General features: G+C 38.2%; 1 protein-coding gene across 1 annotated transcript in view; it reads right to left on the bottom strand.

Annotated features, from left to right (window-relative positions):
- Nucleotides 1–17,724, bottom strand: part of LOC140246316 (uncharacterized) — a 46,965-nt gene extending 29,241 nt beyond the window's left edge. Inside the window, exons 1-9 of the mRNA XM_072325788.1 lie at nucleotides 17,426–17,724; nucleotides 14,855–15,003; nucleotides 9,143–9,238; nucleotides 7,678–7,759; nucleotides 6,454–6,539; nucleotides 5,223–5,360; nucleotides 4,283–4,422; nucleotides 3,554–3,699; nucleotides 2,020–2,146 (exon numbers count right to left, since the gene is read on the bottom strand). Of these exons, the coding sequence (XP_072181889.1) occupies nucleotides 2,020–2,146; nucleotides 3,554–3,699; nucleotides 4,283–4,422; nucleotides 5,223–5,360; nucleotides 6,454–6,539; nucleotides 7,678–7,759; nucleotides 9,143–9,238; nucleotides 14,855–15,003; nucleotides 17,426–17,579 (1,118 nt within the window). The 5' untranslated portion in view covers nucleotides 17,580–17,724. The remainder of the gene's footprint in view (nucleotides 1–2,019; nucleotides 2,147–3,553; nucleotides 3,700–4,282; nucleotides 4,423–5,222; nucleotides 5,361–6,453; nucleotides 6,540–7,677; nucleotides 7,760–9,142; nucleotides 9,239–14,854; nucleotides 15,004–17,425) is intronic.
- Nucleotides 17,725–19,461: the final 1,737 nt, after the last annotated feature.

Below are 19,461 nucleotides of genomic sequence, written 5' to 3'. Positions count from 1 at the left end.
CTTATGAGTAGTATACTCACCCTCATGAATTTATATCATACGGTGCTTGTGCAATAAGAAATAATTTATTAGTTTGTGTATTTGTATTGTAAAGTATTCTTTGTTTTGTGTTTTCTGTAATAATTGATATGAGTAATTGGATTTGGGGAATTGACGTTAAGTTCAGTTAAAAATGAATGCAAACACAGTTATTTGAGTATCAAAGTGTTAATGGTTAATGAGGTTTTTTTTTTTAACAGATGATATGCAAAATATATTTATCGAATTTTTATATTGCATTGAATCAATCATAAGGAAATGTGGTGTATTTGCTATTGTTAAAATGTTTATATAATGTCTGTTGTTTGATGTAATTCATACGTTTTTCATGTGATGCATTATAATTTAGCCTTCGGGCTACTACTTTGCATGTTTGTTTCAATAAACCATTATCAATCAATCAATTTAAGGACTTTAACTTGACTTTGACCCATTCATAAGTTTATGCATTGAGTAATTTTCAAGGTATGGAGAAAAAGTGCAATTTCTATAATGAAAAGTTCATTGTTACCATTTTCATCTGGCCTTTGACCCTAAAATTCATAGGATAATCACTGTCAGGCACAACATGCATAAATACATAGTAAGTTTCAAGATAACTTGAGCCACTTCTGAGATATGGAGGAAAAAGTTAGTTCAGCACTTTCCCTTGATCTTTGACCTTTTGACCTTTGAGGCAAACAAAAAAAAAAAGAAGAAAAAAGAAAGCTTCCAGAGAATCTCTATTAGGTTATACATGCATACACCAAGTGTAAAAAAAAAAGATAATCCTGCTGGCATTGCATAAATATGAGGGAAATAGTAAAATTTTGAAGTGTTGCCCTTGACCTTTGACCCCTGACCTTTGAACCATGAACCCTAAATTCTCTAGATATTCACTGCCAGTCAGTACATGTATATATACTATGTTCCATGAAGATACCTTGAACGATTTCCAAGATACAGAGAAAAAAGTTAAGTTTTAATATTCTTACTTGACCTTTTGACCTTTGACGTCATGACCCCAAACTTTCACCAAAGAATCTTAATTGGGTAATACATGTATACACTCAGTTTCAAGAAAATATCTTCAGGCATTGCATAGATATGGTGGAAATAGTGAAATTTTACGTATTTGACCTTGACCTTTTGACCTTTGACCTTGAGCATGTGCACCCAAAAGATGATAGGCACAACTTCATCCCCTAATACACATACATGCCAAGTTTCATTAGGATACCTCAAAAGGATTTTTAGTTATGCTGTCCACAAAATTCATTACGGACGGAAGGACGGACGGAAGGACAGACGGACGGACGGACAACCCAAAAACATAATGCCTCCGGCACCACTTCGTGGCGGAGGCATAAAAAGTGTTTTTGACAAGGATGTACTGAACACTTACCAACTAGCTAAAGAATGACAAGTGTTGAAACAATCTAATAAAAATGAAATACACTAATAGAAAGTCATTTTCAACACACGCTCTTCTGTAATCTATAATTGATACCAGAGCCACAGAAGGACTACATCTATAACCTCGCCATAGATGTAACCACTGGGGTGATGTAGTCGTTGAGCTATGTGTGCTTTTTTTTTTCTTTTTTTTTTTTCCTAATTCCTCTGGAAAAATCAGGCATACCAGTATATTTCCAAGGCTTCTCATACATTAGCTACTCACATGTATATATATATTGGACAGACTTGTGGAAGCTACTTTAAACAGCATATTACATGAGTCAATAAATCCTCCTCTGGTACATTATCAAAGAGAAATACGATGTATTGACCTAGGTAATCATCTAGTAAAAGAAGGAGGACACAAGATATCCAAACCTCTCATGGTTAGAAGAAATGCAGGTTGTAAAAGGAGAGATAGGAAGAGACATAAACAGACAGAGGGAGAGACAGACTGAGAAAGAGAAAGAGGGCAAGAGAGACAGGCAAAGAGAGAGAGAGAGAGAGAAAAAAGGTGATCTCTAGGATCATCCATGTGCTTACATTTTGCATGGTAGGAAGGCAAGACTGAAAGACACCACAGCAACCTTACAGCTGCTGCCATTCTTGTTGATGAGACTCCCTGCCCATAACCTGTAGGTCCTCTCTGAGTACTCTGCATACTTCATCACTGCACACAAGCACAGAAACAAGAACAGGTGACATGGTTAAACAGATATGGACTGATTTTAAGGGTATTGTTGATATTATTGCCCCAAAATTTTATTGATCAATCACTATCAGCTAGCCAGTTTATACATCGGGCACTGCCATAGAAGTTTGCAGCGCGACTGCATTGGACGAGGATCAGCCATCGCGTGACGGAAGACAAGCATTTACAGTCCATAAACGAACCACATATTTCATTTCATTTACTTCATATTTCTCAATGAATGATAAAAAAAATACATCAAATGAAACAAAATTTAATAATATATGATATCCAGCTAGGAGACATACATAGAATACTGCAAACATATAATAACATAGTGGTCAATCAATAAAAGTTGGAATATGGGAATGAATATATATACCTAAAGGAACGTATATACCTAAAGGAGGCAGTTTAGTACTATGGGGTGCTTTACTCCTATGGGGCAGTTTAGAAAGTATGGGGAAATTACTGAGTTTATGCCCCAATTTCAACCAATGAGAATCAATGATTCATTGTATGAGATATATAAGGATGTTGATATGAATCTAAAAATACACTTTTTGGTATATCCACTGATACACTAAACATAAGATGAAGTGAGAGTAGATATGTTTTTGAGGCTCATGTACCAATGCTGGCTCGGATTTCATCCAGTAAACCAGTCCTCTGCCTCATGTGTCAGTCCATGTTTTTCAAAGCTCTCTCTTGGGATCAGATCAACAACATTCACACATGAGGATACATCATAAACAGCTTGTGAAAGGAAGTCACTTTGTTTTGGGGATAATATTTCTATCTTAATATTCATCTGCCAGCTACGTGATACACCCTACAGGCACTTAAAGTGGTAGCCAATCTGACCACAGTAAAAAATGTAGGGTTTGCCCATCACTGCCAGTTTCACAGTGCTTCCTTATTTTTCAATTAAACTACAAAAACCACAATCACTTGGTACAGTGAAATAGGATTCATATCTCTTCTCTTTAACACAAATATTTTAGATCATAGCAAATAACAAACAAATACAGGTATACCACACAAAGAACAACACGGTGTTACAAACCCACTCGTCTGCTTGGCCCGAACAACCGAGACTCACTGTTGGGTATAAATGCAACATGAGTGCATAGCTGGGAAAGTGGAAGAAATATCTTTTGTCATACCCTAGACAAACTTACAAAGACCAACTGAATAAAACTTGAGTGCAAAATGAAGTCAGAAAATCAAACAAGTCTCTGAATACTCAATTCTGATTGCCTGATACCTGAATTTCGTTGGATTTTCTGACTCTGATTGTATCTTTTTATGCACCAGGGCCTTGATTTAATTTCAAAGAGTAAAGTTACTGGTCAGTTATCATCGAAGATGGTAGGTTTGACTTACAGAACGGCTTATCCTTGTCTCCTTTGGGGCGTTCTCTCATGATGTCGTCCCTAGGGAAGCAGGGCGCCACCACTGCTTGGCTCATCGTCTCTGGGACGGACACACTCCTTGCTGGAGTACTCTCACTGGATGTAGAAGGCATTTTCCTGCAAATACAAGACAAGATAATAAACTTAAAAAAGAATTTTCACAAGGTTTACATTACGGCACTTGCACAATTCATACAGACTGCAGTCAAATACGTTTGTTTGTTTGTTTTTCGTGAAGGGTGGTGATTTACATCAAGTCATAAACGTGTTTAGGTCTATTATTTTTCAGCAAATTAGGTAAACCACTGGGTCAAAAAATACTGGGCATTAATTACCACACAGAATGCAAGTATGAACACAATTTCATCAGGTAAAACCATTCTTTGATTAGGGAAACAGTTCTGAAAATATGATGGATGTGAGGAGCATCACATACCATCCCAAATGAAACATAAAGTACTGCCTTTGGTTGATTTCTTGATTCATTCCACTTCATAATCTTACAATGAAAAAAAATCAGCTAAAGCTTGAATTAATTCTGACAATCATATCTAAAACACGGACTAACTTCTGGTGAGTCATACATCATGGTTACTGATGAATGCAGTGTTGTTCTGTTTGTTTAGTATTTGTCTTGTTTTAGATGAAAATGGTGCAAACCCCTTCCCGTCTGCCCAAAGCACAAGGTGTCATGCTTTACCTATTGAAGCTGGCTGTAGTGGTTGCAGATGATGCACTGCCACTGTCTGAGTATGTAAAATGTACTACAGCAAATGGGCAGACATTCCTTGGTCTGGGACGAAACTCCACCTCATCAGTATCAAAGTCATAGATGAAGATCTGGTGAAGCAAGTATCAACAAGTATATTCATGGTTGGTCAAAAACTGCAATATTTTGCATTCAAGGCAAAATACTACTACAGGAAAACATTCCTGAAATTATTAACATGTAATATTCTTCTCATCTACTGGAATTTTGGATGTTTTAGGACAAAGGAATGTAAAAGTAAGTCTACACAGTGTAAGGGCCGCTGCACACTATACGACTTTCGGTTGCATGACTGACTCGACTTCGGACCCAAAATGAATCACAATAGCCTCAGAATAAACATTTAAACAGTTTGTTAATAAAATCTTCATCACCGCAAAGCTTGTGATTTTCTCTACAATGTTGTTGTAGTGTATTTCCAGCATAAATGACTCTATACAATAAAGTTATATACAGCTTTGAAATACATGTTTTTCAAGAGTATTCATGTGTTGTGGTTTCAGAATAATATGGCACACGAAGAGCTTGGGACTTTCGGAACGGGTACAAGTTGTGACCAAGGTGTTCATGAATTGCTATCAGACACCCAAGATCAAAATGCCCTCCTTGGGAGGTCATAAACCAACGCTGAACCTGAACGCTGGCACTGGCCGGACGGTTCCAGAATGGCAAAAATCACTGTCAGCCCAGCAACTTTTCAGAGATTGCTGAAAAAATAACATGAATTGTTGGGGCCAGTTGAAAAAAAAGTACAGGATCAGTAAATTTTGGACTAGTAGGGAAAATGGGTTAGTGTGCAGCCCCGCATAAACTCTTTGATGCCAAGCCTGACCCCATCAGTCCACGGGGTGTGGCTTGACCCATGCCTCACCTGAGATGAGTCAAAGAGTCTGATGACAGCAGTGCCAGGTTGCTCCTCCCCAGAGTTCTTGGCTACATGGCAGTCAAAGTTTGGGGTAGGCTCCAGTAAATCCCTTCCGTAGGCCAGGGGTATGGCTTTCACTTTGCCCTGTGCATGGGTCAGTAAGTTGTACACTCCTGCATGACTCATTTCATGAATCCTTCCCAAGACCATTTAAGTAGTACTTTACAAAATTGAAGTCCCTGCTACAGTTACTTGGGCAATAATACTAACAGGATACCTACTCGTAAGTTTGGTAAAGACTACTTTTCCCTTCATATATAAAGGGTAGTTTGCAGAGGGTAATTTACTTACTAAGTCTCATGAACCAACGCATACCAGCACAACACATCATGCACTACTGCTCTCAGTAATGTTCATGCCCTTTCACTTTGCCTTCTTAATTGAACATTTTGTTCTATTTTATCACATCATTTGTATATATGGGCATAATTCTCCACAAAATCATCTGATATGCATCAACATAGTGTAATCAACAAACTAATTTGTATCCTGACTTCTTTTACCTCAGCAAAGGGAGGAGGTTATGTTTTCATTACCGTTTGTTTGTTTGTCCGTGAGCAAAATAACTCAAAAAGTAGTCAGCAGATTTAGATTAAACTTACAGGAAAGGCTGAGAATGACACAAGTAACAGATGGTTAAATTTTGGTGGTAATCCGGGAATTTTTAGGGAATTTATGAAGGATTTTGCTATTTTGGCAGGTAGGGTCAATGAACTTGGGAATTCAGGCTGCGCGTATTTGATGTTTGCATGCGCGCGCTCTAAAGCACGTGCTCTAGTTTGTGCAAAGGCGAGGTGCGCCACGCAGCTGTAAGTTTATGACGTAACAAAAGGCTTCTATATTGGGAAATTGGGCGACTTTCAGCACGCATACATACAATAACTGATCTCTATGAAAGAACAAGATCAGTGGTGGAAATGAGCTGTATGCTTGGCAGAGGTCTGCGCTCTGAGAGTGCTTCTCTAGTTCTTTAAAGTGATAGCTTTACGACTGCACTTTGAGCTCTTAATTAGGCACCAAATAGCTTTTAAAAAAAAAACGATTAGGCGTAAATTATACATAATACATACATCAAGCTCGTCCAGATCGTGATGTCATAATTTACATATTGACAACTTATCATCACAAAGATAGTGTCATTGATTCACAAAGCACTTGAAGCTGTGCAACAAACTACCTTGAGGATCTTGAAGATGAGCAGCATTCCATTCTTACAGACTCCACTTCGCTGCAACATGTCAGAATAGCGACACAAATGAACACCTGCAAAACAATAATGTGAAACATACTCTGTTACTGTTGTCAAGACCAGACAATTTACTTTATAACTAGTGGGTTAAACAATTTAATGTCATACTTAAATTTATGTCACTTGAGCTGAGAACAACTGTGCCCAATGCTGTTAGTGGCTTGTAATCTAAAGGATGTAGTTGTATTTATTTTAGTGAAGTCCTTGTTGAGAACAATAGTCCTACGGTGATAGTCATGGAGGGCAGGATGGAAAACTGCTTGGGGATATATGTCTTTCATCTATTTCACACTCAGTGTGTGATGGAAATTACATGAATGTGGCAGATATCATTCAAATGTGAATAGATATAAACAAGTGCACCTGTACTTCTGATGTGTGGCATGCAGTACATACGTGTAATTGAGAAACCATCCCAAATCAGCTGCATGAAAAAGGAAATATGGATTGATAAACAACACACTGTTGGATGGCCCAATGACATGTCCTGTGTCTTTTATGTACAATCCCAGTATACTATACAGTGCCTCATAGAAAATACTACAGTGCATTCCCATTATAACGAAGTCCACGGGACCAGCAGTTTTCTTTTGTTATATCGAAATTTTGACAGTCAGCTAGTATAATGTATAAAGAAAGATGACAATTTTGGAACCTGAATTTCAATTCTGTTGTAACAAGAATTTTGTTTATTTACGAGTAACCATGTTCGCTATAACACGAGTGCACTGTAGTATGACTGTACCTTAACTTTCACTCTCATTAAAACCTGTGGGAACTCCCTTTATGGAGTAGATATGAGAGTAATTATGGATTAGGCTATTGATTTATTATTTCTATTTTTGAATTTTTATAATTTCTTACATTTGGCATTGCACATAAATAATGAGGTGTCTGTCAATCAGCATACAAACATTTCTTCTATGCTTTTACCTTGCATCAAACAATATGCTGTATGTCTGATGGACGATATATATACATTAATACAGTCCATTTGAAAATTAACAGGTCTATCAACACTGGAGGACAACTGTTTTGCAAAATACTCAATTAGTAGCTAATGTCTGTCTTTACTTTACTTTAAAAAGGGACAAGTCACTGATGCCTTATGAAAAATGGCAGCTGAAAAAAAAAAGAAAGAAAGGAGCTTACCCATGGTAGGTTTCCCAAGGCAGTGAATACCAGACTTGTCTCTATATCTGACAGAGAGAGAATCACGGCAAAGCTCCTTCACCTGCAAAAGAAATGACAACAAACCCAACTCCATGTTTTGGTCATGTCTTACGCAAAATGTGACTAAGGAAAGACCTGACCTACAAGCAGAAGGAATCATACAGTAGACATGCGATATGCTGTCAGTACACGACTTCTGTATAGGCTTGCTAGCTACTTTGTAGAAGAAACATCCATTATAGTCTTGTGTCTACCTACGGCACAAAGTTTGTTTCCTCTATGCCATGGGAACCAGATCAACAAAAAATGGTTATGTTGGCATACTGAAGACAGCAGCTACGTAGAGATGTTATACTTGTAGAAATTTTTGTTTTATCACGATCCCAGCATGTCATAAACTCCAATGTTAATTTTATCACTTGATAGTTCTCAACAAAGTTCACAACATGTAACTAAGACATTGTACAGGGAATACTTTTCATTTTGACTAGCTAAAACTGTAACTAACATTTTTCCCCCAAAAAATAATTCTACCAGCTCCCTTCATCAATTGTTCAACTGATATGCAACATAACTAAAGGCTCCTTCGTTCTTCCACAAAACTGTTGTATTTTCAGCCACTTTGCTATTGAAAATAAAAAATCACCATCCTCATATCCCCTCTGGAAGTCTGCAGAAGTATTTAACTGAGGCTGTAGAATATATATGCAGCCATCTGTATTAGTAGTGCAGGTAAATCTATTAAAATGTTAACCCATTGCAGACGAGTCCTGAGTATACTCGGGCAGGTCTCTATGGGAAATGTGTGTTGTCGCAAAATCAAACTGTCCTCGACGGGTTAACTTATAAAGATAATTCTAGCACAAAATACCATAACAGGTGAGGAAAAATCATGAAAATCTAATTTCTAAAAATGCAATGACTTATGTGAAGACATGATTTTATTTAGCTACACAACAAATATCTTACAACTCTGATGAAACTTACACAGTTAAGTAAGTTTGACTAAAATATTTCCATTAAAGCTACAATCACTGTGGAGTAGAACTCATGACATATTTTCTTTTTTTTTTTTCATTTTTCATTTTTTTTTTGGTCTGGTTTTGGGGATCACACTTTTGTTTTATCATTATATCACATGTCACTTCAAAGCTTCATCAGATCTGCCCGAGAATCAGAGAACAAATATGCCAAAGTTTCTTGAAATATTTCAAAACGGCTTCTTTATTTAATGTAAATGTTTTTAGATTAGTGCTATTTGAAGCTTGAATCTTGAATAAACTGAGACTATGATATAAATTTTGCAAATCTTCTCTCTTGAGTTTTACATGGCTACTATGAATTACAGCTACATCAATATTTTCAGAATACTTTAAGGTGAGGATCATCAAATCTCTAAGTACGAACACTTGCAATATGACAAATCAAATAAAGATTGACATACCTTTTCTTCCTTGTCAACAAAGAGGAAAGCAAAGCTTTCTGTTAACTCTTTCTCATTTCTTCCTTCATCCTTCATCTCCCGTTTCTTCTCCATAAACTACACATAGATGTAGAGAGAAAAAAAAATGATATATAGTTATTCAACTGTACGCATTTGTTGTCAATAAATTAATTTGGTCAACTGAACACAAGTAGACAGGGTGTACTTAATCATCAAAAAAGAAGAAGAAAAAAAAACACTCAGTGAAAAAGGTATGTGACAAGATCATCTGGTTGATACAATACCATGATACTTTGCTCTTTTCCTTCAATAATTATTATTGTAAGCATATTTTAATTTTGTCTGTATTTGGTGATTATTTAATTACAGAGCACTATTTTCAATGCATTTTTTTTTGGGGGGGGGGGGGAGGAGGGGGTTCCTGGTCACCACATAATTCACAAAATAGCTAGGCATTACATTTTATAGATGCTTTTAATTTTGAGAGCCTCCTATAAAATGCAAATTAATAAAGTATAGTGTACACTGAAACGGTGTACCACCAGTATGCCATTTGAAAGCAACATGCTAAATGCAAAGTGATTAATTACTTTTACCAGTAAATTATTCACGACATCCTACCTTGTTTTACAAACTTTAAAACAACAACACAATATACACATCATGTCCATGACTGTATGCATGTGCAGTGACGATAAAGATCATGCCCCATGCACACTTCTCTATGTCATAAATTTAATTGGCACGATGCGTTGTATTCACAAGACAAGTCAAAGGCTGATAGTTGGGAAATGAATGCTGGCTTTCACTTGGTTAGCCAAATTCAATGAACAGTAATGTGCCACAATTTCAAATGACACAAACCACAGAAAAACAGACTTGCTTTCAAATATTGACCGGGGTGTTTTGAATTTGAACTTGAATCTGAATTTCAATTTCAATAACATAATTATACCAAGTATAGATTGCACATGGTAAAGTCAATGCTGAATACATGTAAATGATGTAAATCTTTCTGTTTAACAGGCTACCTGCTACAGAATGGATATTAATTTAAAGATAATAAAAAGTTTTGGTACCTCAAAAATTTCCTTGTCTTAGTTTGTGTTTCAGGTTAAACAGGGAGGTGATTCCTCTCACCTCCCTGGGTTAAAGTACCTTTCATATAACTAACACTGTGAGACTTACTCGCCCCAAAGTGCTCTCATGTCTTAGTAATCATGCAATTAACTGCGACCAGCAGCCCCATACGCATAGCGACCAGCAGTCCCATACGCATAGCGTAATCGGGCTTCGCATTGTAGCATTCAGGATCATGACAGATTTAGTATCGCGGGATAAATGTTAACTTAAAATCCCAAAAATTCTTCAATTTGAAGACTTACCAATTAAGGTGAAGTATTGAAAACAGGCTTCGGGCAACGTTTGGTTCTGCCTACAGTCCCTTTCTGTTCGAATTGATGACTGAATGTGACTCGGCCGAGAGGACCTTGGGAGAGCTACATACACCATGTACACTGAATACTACAGCCAGTGCATGCGAACACATCACATGCGCACAAATTTCAAATCCCATATCAACGGATAAGATGTTTGTGTGCGCATGCGCTGGCCGTAGTCAGAGACTCCAACCCCAAGCACCTTCTGATCTGGAGATTCTCCCGCCCGAAACCCCTAGCAAACGGGAGACTCCAAGTTGATGTGTGCGAAGCGCGAAGTTCCTAGGGTTCTAGATGTTCTCTGGTGCTATCTAAGGCTTATTTTTTAAACATACGATAGCAATAAGTAAGAAATGCTTTCCATCGGGAGACACAGAGCCAGGGCGGGAGAAACCAAATCTCAAGTGGGAGAACGGGAGATTTTGCAAAAATGGGCTTTCGGCGGGAGATCTCCCGTCGAAAACGGGAGAGTTGGAGTCTCTGCGTAGTAGTCAGTGTATGCATCGGTCCATGGTGCATGTAGCTCTCCCAAGGTCCTCTCGACCGAGTCACATTCAGTCATCAATTCGAAAAGAAAGGGACTATTGGCAGAACCAAACGTTATTCGAAGCCTGTAATACTTCAACTTAATTGGTAAGTGTTCAAATCGAAGAAATTTTGGGATCTTAAATTGACATTTACCCGCGATACTAATTCTGTCATGATCCAGAATGTTACAATGCGAAGCCCCATTACGCTATGCGTATGGGGCTGCTGGTCGCAGTTAGCTATGCGTACAATGGGCTGCACGCTGCTGGTCGCAGTCAGTGGTTTCGTACAATATTTATCGACGCTGTACGGCGACGGCTCTGGTACGAAACCATTATTGCATGATTACTAAGACATGAGAGCACTTTGGGGAGAGTAATTCTCACAGACAACGTACTTTAATGTGAAACACAAACCAAGACAAGGAAATTCAGGGAAACTTTTGAGGTACCAAAACTTTTTATTATCTTTAAACAGGAAAATATGCATGGAGGTATACATGGTGCTATAATCAACACAGTTGCCACCATTCAACAGAGATGATAACTTACAATGTATTATTAGGACCTTTCTCCTGATTACGAGTCTCAAGTATACAGGTCAGAAATTGAGTCACCTGTAAACTCAAAACAAATTTATATAAACTCGGTCTTTACACCATTAAAGGAAATCCAAACCCAGAGCAATGTGGATTGAGTGAAAGCAGCAACATTAGTATCAGAACACATCAGTGAAAGTTTGAGGAAAATCGGACAAGAGATGCAAAAGTTATGAATTTTTAAAGTTTTGGTGTTGGGACCGTTGGATGAGGAGACTACATGTACTAGAGATTATTATGATGTACAAATGTGTGGACAACAATATAAAGAAAATATAAAGAAAACTTCACAAAAATTCACTCTTCTAGCATAATGAAAGAACACTTGACTAACCGCTTTCAGAAAGCAGGGGAAATAATTACTACCCTTAACATATGTCGGTATCAAGTTAATGGAATATGTAATTTTCATGAAAAATGATTTTTGTGGAATTCCCTTTATTATATTTTCTTTATACTGTATTGTTGTCCACACATGGCGCCATAACCTCTAGTAGTTTCCTCATCCAGCAGTTCCAACACAAAACTTTCAAAATTCATAACTTTTGTATCGATTGTCCGATTTTCCTCAAACTTTCACTGATATGTACGTTGCTGCTTTCACTCAATCCACATTTCTCTTTGGGTTTGGGTTTCCTTTTATAGCAAACTCATGTTTTGTATGCACACACACACACACACATTGTAAAAAGTGATAACAATAATTTTATTCGAGCCCCCAGGTGGGGAATGGTGCTCATTTGCACCGATACATATTCTATCACCCTGGATGTAATCCCTATCAAATCTGGTAAAATCTGACCATGTCCACGAAGAAGATGAAAATGAGAAGATTGGCCTAAATTTTGTCTCCCTTCCCTCTCCTCCAGCTCATCCCTTCATCTGCCTTAAACAAACTCAAAACTGCTGTCACTTATGTAAATTAAATGCAGCACTACCTTAGCTTATCTCCTACAGTTTGAGAGAAGCATTTGCAACTATGTCGCTATGGCAAATGGCATGCCGCCGACATAATGTATGGTTCTCTTAGTAGGTCTATTGTACAATGTCTTGACAATGTGTGATGACAGTTTCACATAATTGGCAAAATATTAGAATGACAGGTTTGTCGCAAATGTGTTGTATTTTCACTTTCCTTGAACTAGATATGATTGGATGAATGGCTATATTGTCTGCAGGTATTTGGGGATTCGAGGATTTTCACTTGACTTTTGACCCTTTTGTAAGTTTATGCATTGAGCAATTTCAAGGTATGGAGAAAAAGTATAATTTCAGTATTAAATAGTAAAATTTTAGCATTTTAACCCAGCCTTTGACCCTTGCCTTTTGACCCTATGACCTGAAAATTCCCAAGAGAATCACTGTCAGGTAGAACATGCCTATAATACATTTCATGATGATACCTTGAATCACTTTCAAGATATGGAAGAAGTGAAATTTAGCACTTTCACTAGACCTTTGACCTTTTGGTAAGAAACTTCCCAGAGAAGCTCTATTGGGTAATACGTATAGGCCTATATGAAAAGTTTCAAGAAAAATCCTGCAGATATTGCATAAATATGAGGGAAATAATAAAAATTTGAGTTGACCTTGACATTTGACCCCCTGTCCTTTGAATCATGACCCCAAAATTCCCTAGATAATCACTGCCAGTCAGTACATGCATATGTCCTAAGTTCCATGAAGATACCTTGAACCATTTGCGAAATATGGAGGAAAAAAGTGAGATTTCAACATTTTCACTTGACCTTTGACCTCATGATCCAAAACTCTCTCTGAAGAATCTTTATTTGGTAGTACATATGTACAAAGTGTAAGTTTCAAGAAAATACCTTGAGGCATTGCATAGACATGGGGGATATAGCAAAATTTTGAGCATTCGACCTTGAGCATGTGCATGCCAAGTTTTGATTACGATACTTCAAACAGTTTTTTAGTTACACTGTCCACAAAATTGATAATGGACAGAAGGACGGACAGACGGACGGACAACTCCAAAACATAATGCCTCTGGCAACACTTTGTGGCGGAGGCATAAAAAATTCCTTAATTTGGGGGTTTTGTCGCCCCCCCCCCCCCCCCCCCCCCACACACACACACACACACACACACACAAACACACCTCGGGCATTGTGCAGCAAGGGCCTTCCAAGTGGGGAATGGTGCCAATTTGTAAAAATTATATTCTTTCACCAAAGGATAATACCTGCCAATTTTGGTGAACATTTGACCATGCATTCTCAAGATGAAGATGAAAATTTACAATTCAGACCCTAGTTTGGGGGTGGGGGCACCTACGGATCCACCATGAACAAACTTGAAACTACAGTCATCAACTTACTAATTCACAATTTAATTTTGCTCTAGACATCACATCATGGTGCTCATTTGAATAAGTTGAGATGCTATACCCCTAAGGATGCTTCCTGCCAAGTTTGGTGAAAATCCATTATGGGGTTTTCAAAGAAAAAGATGAAAATGCAAAAGGTTTACGGGCAACAGACGACAGACAATGGACATTATACATAATAGTGAATGGTCACATGTGCGATGGTACAAGATTTTGCTTGAGGTGAAAGACGGAAGCACTCTATTCAACGAGGCGAAGTGGAATGTAATAGTGTGCCTCATCTTTCATCAAATGTGAAATCTTGTTCCATGGTATGAGTAAAGACTATACACTATTTGTTTTATACAACAACTTCGAAGTCAACAGATCTTCTCCCATGCACTATTACAGCAGCAAATAAACAACAAGGCATTGGCAAGAATAACTGGTTAACCAACAAGGGCTATGAGTTGGACTTGAAATAGACATGTGTCCATATGGGTGTACCTATGCTTTGGAAACACTGAGGTGTTGACTGATTTATGTTGAGGATTGTTGGGTAACTGACCAATCTCTGTGACCTCAGAGTGGCTGATGTCCAAAGGGAGTTCTAGATGGTTAAAAAAAAATAGCAACATAGAATAGGGTCATTCTCTGTCTTTGATGAAGAAGTATCACCAATACCTTTTACCTTATTTCAGGGATGGGGGTAAAGTGGAGTCAAGGGAGACTGGTCATTGAACTGGGGACACATATTGGCTTAAGTTCAAGTGTATCCAAGTTTACAGGATTTCAACTTAAGACATGCTGGACTGTACCTCTCTCTTGATGGTTGCATTGTGGACAAGTTGAGCCTTCACGTAACTGAACTTGTTCTTTGAGTTCGAGTCGCGATAACCCTGTTGGATGATTGGGAGCACCTCTCTTAGATACTCACTGGAGTCTAGCTCTACTTCATTCAGGAGGTCTGCAAAGGAAATTATTGTACATGTATGTTAGCGCATTTAAATATACAGTAGGGTATAGTAAGTCAATTGTGTATCAGCTGTTTCGCTGATGGTTCCACATTCAGTATACATGTGTAGTAACTGACTCGAGCTCTCAAGCCCAGTGTGAAGGGGTACTTTGAAACTCTGACTATACCCTAGCTAAGGACTTGATCTCCAATATGAAACATGCATGAATGTAGTGCTGAAACTCCTGTGACAAAAATATGACAGTACATTTTGATTTGTGTACAATTAAGTGTAAAGTTATTGAATTTTGATTTACCAGTAATGTCAGCAAAAAAAAGACAAGAAAATGCATATTAACCTTTTTCTTTCTGCTAGTGATTCAAATGAAGCCAAAAAAAAAAAAGATTTGCCAAAAGGGCCTAGAATTATTTCTACTCATTTAGTCATTCAATTCCCTTAAACTCCAGCAACAATATCCTCTCATTATCAAATGATGAATAGACAATGGCATTGGTAATTGCAACTGATTGACAAATTGCCCTACATCAACATAAATAAGCACTGATTTGATCGGTGTTTAAGTAAAATTTAGCTTTTATTTTTAAATCATGGCTAGTACTTAAACACTGATCAATTCAGTGCTTATTTACGTCGATGTAGGGCAATTTGTCAATCAATGGCAATGAAAGCATCTTGATGCGAGAATTTCAAGAATTTGGTAACTGCATTCTTCACTTATTTTCTTGCAGCTAGTCAGCGAGGTGCTCACACAAATCATGTACTTGCCACTCAGTCAGTTAGAAAATCTGGCTATCCTGGGTTTTAGGGGTCTAAATTATTTTGGGCTGCTAACTTCAGCACAGGCATAGATACGGACTATGGAAAGCCAAAATGGTTTCACCATAACCCTAACCCTAACCTAAACCCTAACCCTAAACCCTAACCTAAACCCTAACCCTAAACCTAACCCTAACCCTAAAACCCTAACCCTAACCCTATAACCCTAACCCTAATCCTATTTGGCTTTCCATAGTCCGTATCTATGCCTGTGCTGAAGTTAGAAGCCCAAAATAATTTAGACCCCTAAAGTAAAACCCAGGATAACCGAAAATCTATACCAGACATGGCCCACTGCCCCAGCCATTGGGTATTTTTCACAACAACAAATATTTGTCAAAAAAGGCCTTATTGTGAAATATGTCATCTCTTTCCAAGCTCAAGGATGTCTCTCCACTGTATGAACTGCTAGCTGGGAATGTCACACTGCACACTACGTACAGGCACCAACAATATGAACAGTAAGTGAATGAATGGAGTGGCAACAAAAACCATGAATCCATGACAATAATGACAGATCTACTGTAAACTACCTTCTAAAGTATAAATGAACATATATTCAATGATATTGATCCATCTTTTGTTGACAATTGTAACCCCGTTATTTCTCTTGAAATTCAAATCTTTTCGGCCATCGTCACAAACGACACACCGGTGGCGGTATAGCTGTAACGTTAGGGCCAATCCATGTTGCAGAAAGCAAAGGAATTTCTTCTAGTTCTAGGTCCAAGCTCTGAGCTCCATTCAGTTCGGGAAACCCACTCACAAGGGGGGCCCCTCCTTATAAGTAACCCGTCCCCCTTATAAGTAACCTCGTCCCCCTTATAAGTAACCCCCGGGGCACCCCTTATAAGAAGTCTCCACGCTGTTTTGCAATGCAACGCGAAAATGAAAGGACTGCGGCAATTCGCTTGATTATGTCCATAAAGCTTCACAAGTTTCCTAGTTACGAAATTTGAGCAAAATCGGTTTGAGGCATCATATCTAAAATCATGGATTTAAATGCGATGTCAAACGACCCATGCGAATGCTGAAATGCGAGCGATTACTGGCGTGAGTGTCGCCAGGCGCGGCAATGCTTGAGTGCAGACGTGGCGACTGAGTACGGAGGTCAGTCGCCACGTCTGCACTCAAACATTGCCGCGCCGCCGCACCTGGCGACACTCACGCCAGTAATCGCTCGCATTTCAGCATTCGCATGGGTCGTTTGACATCGCATTTAAATCCATGATTTTAGATATGATGCCTCAAACCGATTTTGCTCAAATTTCGTGAGTAACTAGGAAACTTGTGAAGCTTTATGGACATAATCAAGCGAATTGCCGCAGTCCTTTCATTTTCGCGTTGCATTGCAAAAAAGCGTGGAGACTCCTTATAAGGGGTGCCCCGGGGGTTACTTATAAGGGGGACGGGTTAACTTACATAAGGAGGGGCCCCCCTTGTGAGTGGGTTTCCCGAACTGCATTGGCATTTGCAGACTCAAGGCAAGCTTCTTCTGTTCAGTGACTCAGTCTTAAATTCACTCAAGTTAAATTTTTAGGTAATTTAGGCCTAACGTTAGAGACATCATTGATGTCATCAACAAACTTAAATTACCTTTCTGTTTCTTGGGAATGGTAAATCGTTTGACATTGAGACCAGGCGACGTTCTGCCCGACAGAGATCCACTCTTCTTTGGCTTTGCAGGTTTCGCTTCTGTGGTTTTGGAGGAATGTTTGTTGACTCCAGCTTCTTTATTCGCCCCCACCATGATTGTTGTGAATGCACGTGAACTTATCACAACATACACATGGGCAGAGCCAAGACTCCTAACATTTGTTAGAGGGGATGCAGTGCAGCTCTAGTGTCGTCTCGTCGGTCGGGAACGAACCTCTACATACGACGATGCGTTACGTGCTGCAAGCTGCGTTGTTGAAGAGTCAATCAAATGAAATGGCAGAATTGATGTTGGTTTCCGAAGCGCTTACAAATGACAGAAAGCTAAGAGACCTCCATTTGTTGCCCATTAGTCACAGATTCATATGAGATACAGGAAAAACTCCGACACTTTAAGTCATGCAGAACGTATGTACACAATTTTGAAAAATTAGCGGCACTTTCCGCGCAGGTCAAAATACAGCACCTTCTCTTATGTGTCGTTCTCCAACTCGCACAAATTTGTTTCTTGTGGCATAGCATAGCATGCTCCTAGGATCGCGATCGCATGCATGCATGGTACATGGTGCACCCTTCCCGTTCGCGCTCGCGCGTCGCCTTTTCAGTATCGGCATAAATATATGCGGCCACATTTCGCCGTTTCATCTCGGCCCTAAAATGTGGAAATGGCTTGTTCTACAGGTGTAGTGGATAGCCTGCTGATCCGATGACTGAAAATTAGTCTGTGTGTGTGCGCTGTGTAAGCATGGTATATGATCCATAACAAGAAAATGTTTGGATCATGAAGTGGAAGAACGAATACAGTGGTCAAAAGTTTGGCGAATGAAAGCATGCAACTCATACTCCGGTCAATATAGGTGTAAATTTTAGCATAAACTGTTTTATAAGAATAGAATGATAATAATAATAATTAAGCTTCTATAGCGCATATGACAAATCAATGTTCCCTATCTAATGCACTTTACATAATATCTTACCTATAATTTTACACACATCACAAAATCATATTGACAAAATTAATTACATCCAAAGTAAAGTAAGAAAAAAAAACTAAACATACAACATAATCAAGCTCTGCACATTAACATTATGTAACTTACACAAGAAAACAAGTGTTTCCTTTACACACTACTAAGACTTCACAGAGAATTCGAATGAAACCCGTGTAAAGGACTGACGGATATTTATAAGCAGTGAATTCTATGATCTTGGGGCAGCAACTGATGAGGAAGAGCATTTTTAACAATCTCCATCCCATCCCCTCATTTAAGTTTCAATTTAATTCAATTCGAATGATTTTATTTCCATCATTGAACTCAGTAATCCAAAGCAATATACATAACGTTATACATGAGTGCATATCATTTTAAGGAACTTTGAATCACTCAACAAAACATGGATACAATATCATAATAATATCAACTTTGACGGATCTTGAGATGCCCTCGATCCTCATCTATAAATTAACAAATTTTACAAGCTATGCTTCTCTTGTGAATTCATCTTTTTCATATAGAGCTACAATATGAAATTGTATTGCTTACTTGTTTATTTATCTAAAAACCAAAGTTGATATTATAATATACTTGTTTTGTTGAAACTTATGTTGTGATTCATAGTTCCTTGAAATATTACCGGTATGCAATATGTAAGCGTTATGTATTGCTCTGTATTACTTTATATGGAAATGAAATCATTTGAATAGAATTGAAAGTGTTTAAAGGACGTATGAGGAGATTAAACCGGTACACATTGTTTTAATTGTAGTTATAGATTTTAGTCATTTGTTTTTCAAGAGAACGATATGAAGCTGTGCTTTATATTGATATACTATCAGTACAAAAACGAAAGTCTAGTCCTCTGGATCTACACGCGCTCCCGCACACACTTTTATCACGGTATCAACATTATAGCGGTTCCTTAAGTGCAATGACCTTCCCGTGAACCACATGCTTTCGAAACAGTAATTACAGAAG

This window comes from Diadema setosum, chromosome 2 (genome assembly GCF_964275005.1).
Source record: "Diadema setosum chromosome 2, eeDiaSeto1, whole genome shotgun sequence".
Lineage (NCBI taxonomy): Eukaryota > Metazoa > Echinodermata > Echinoidea > Diadematoida > Diadematidae > Diadema > Diadema setosum.
The sequence above is the reverse complement of the archived record's forward strand: the minus strand, read 5'-3'. Positions and strand labels throughout refer to the sequence as shown.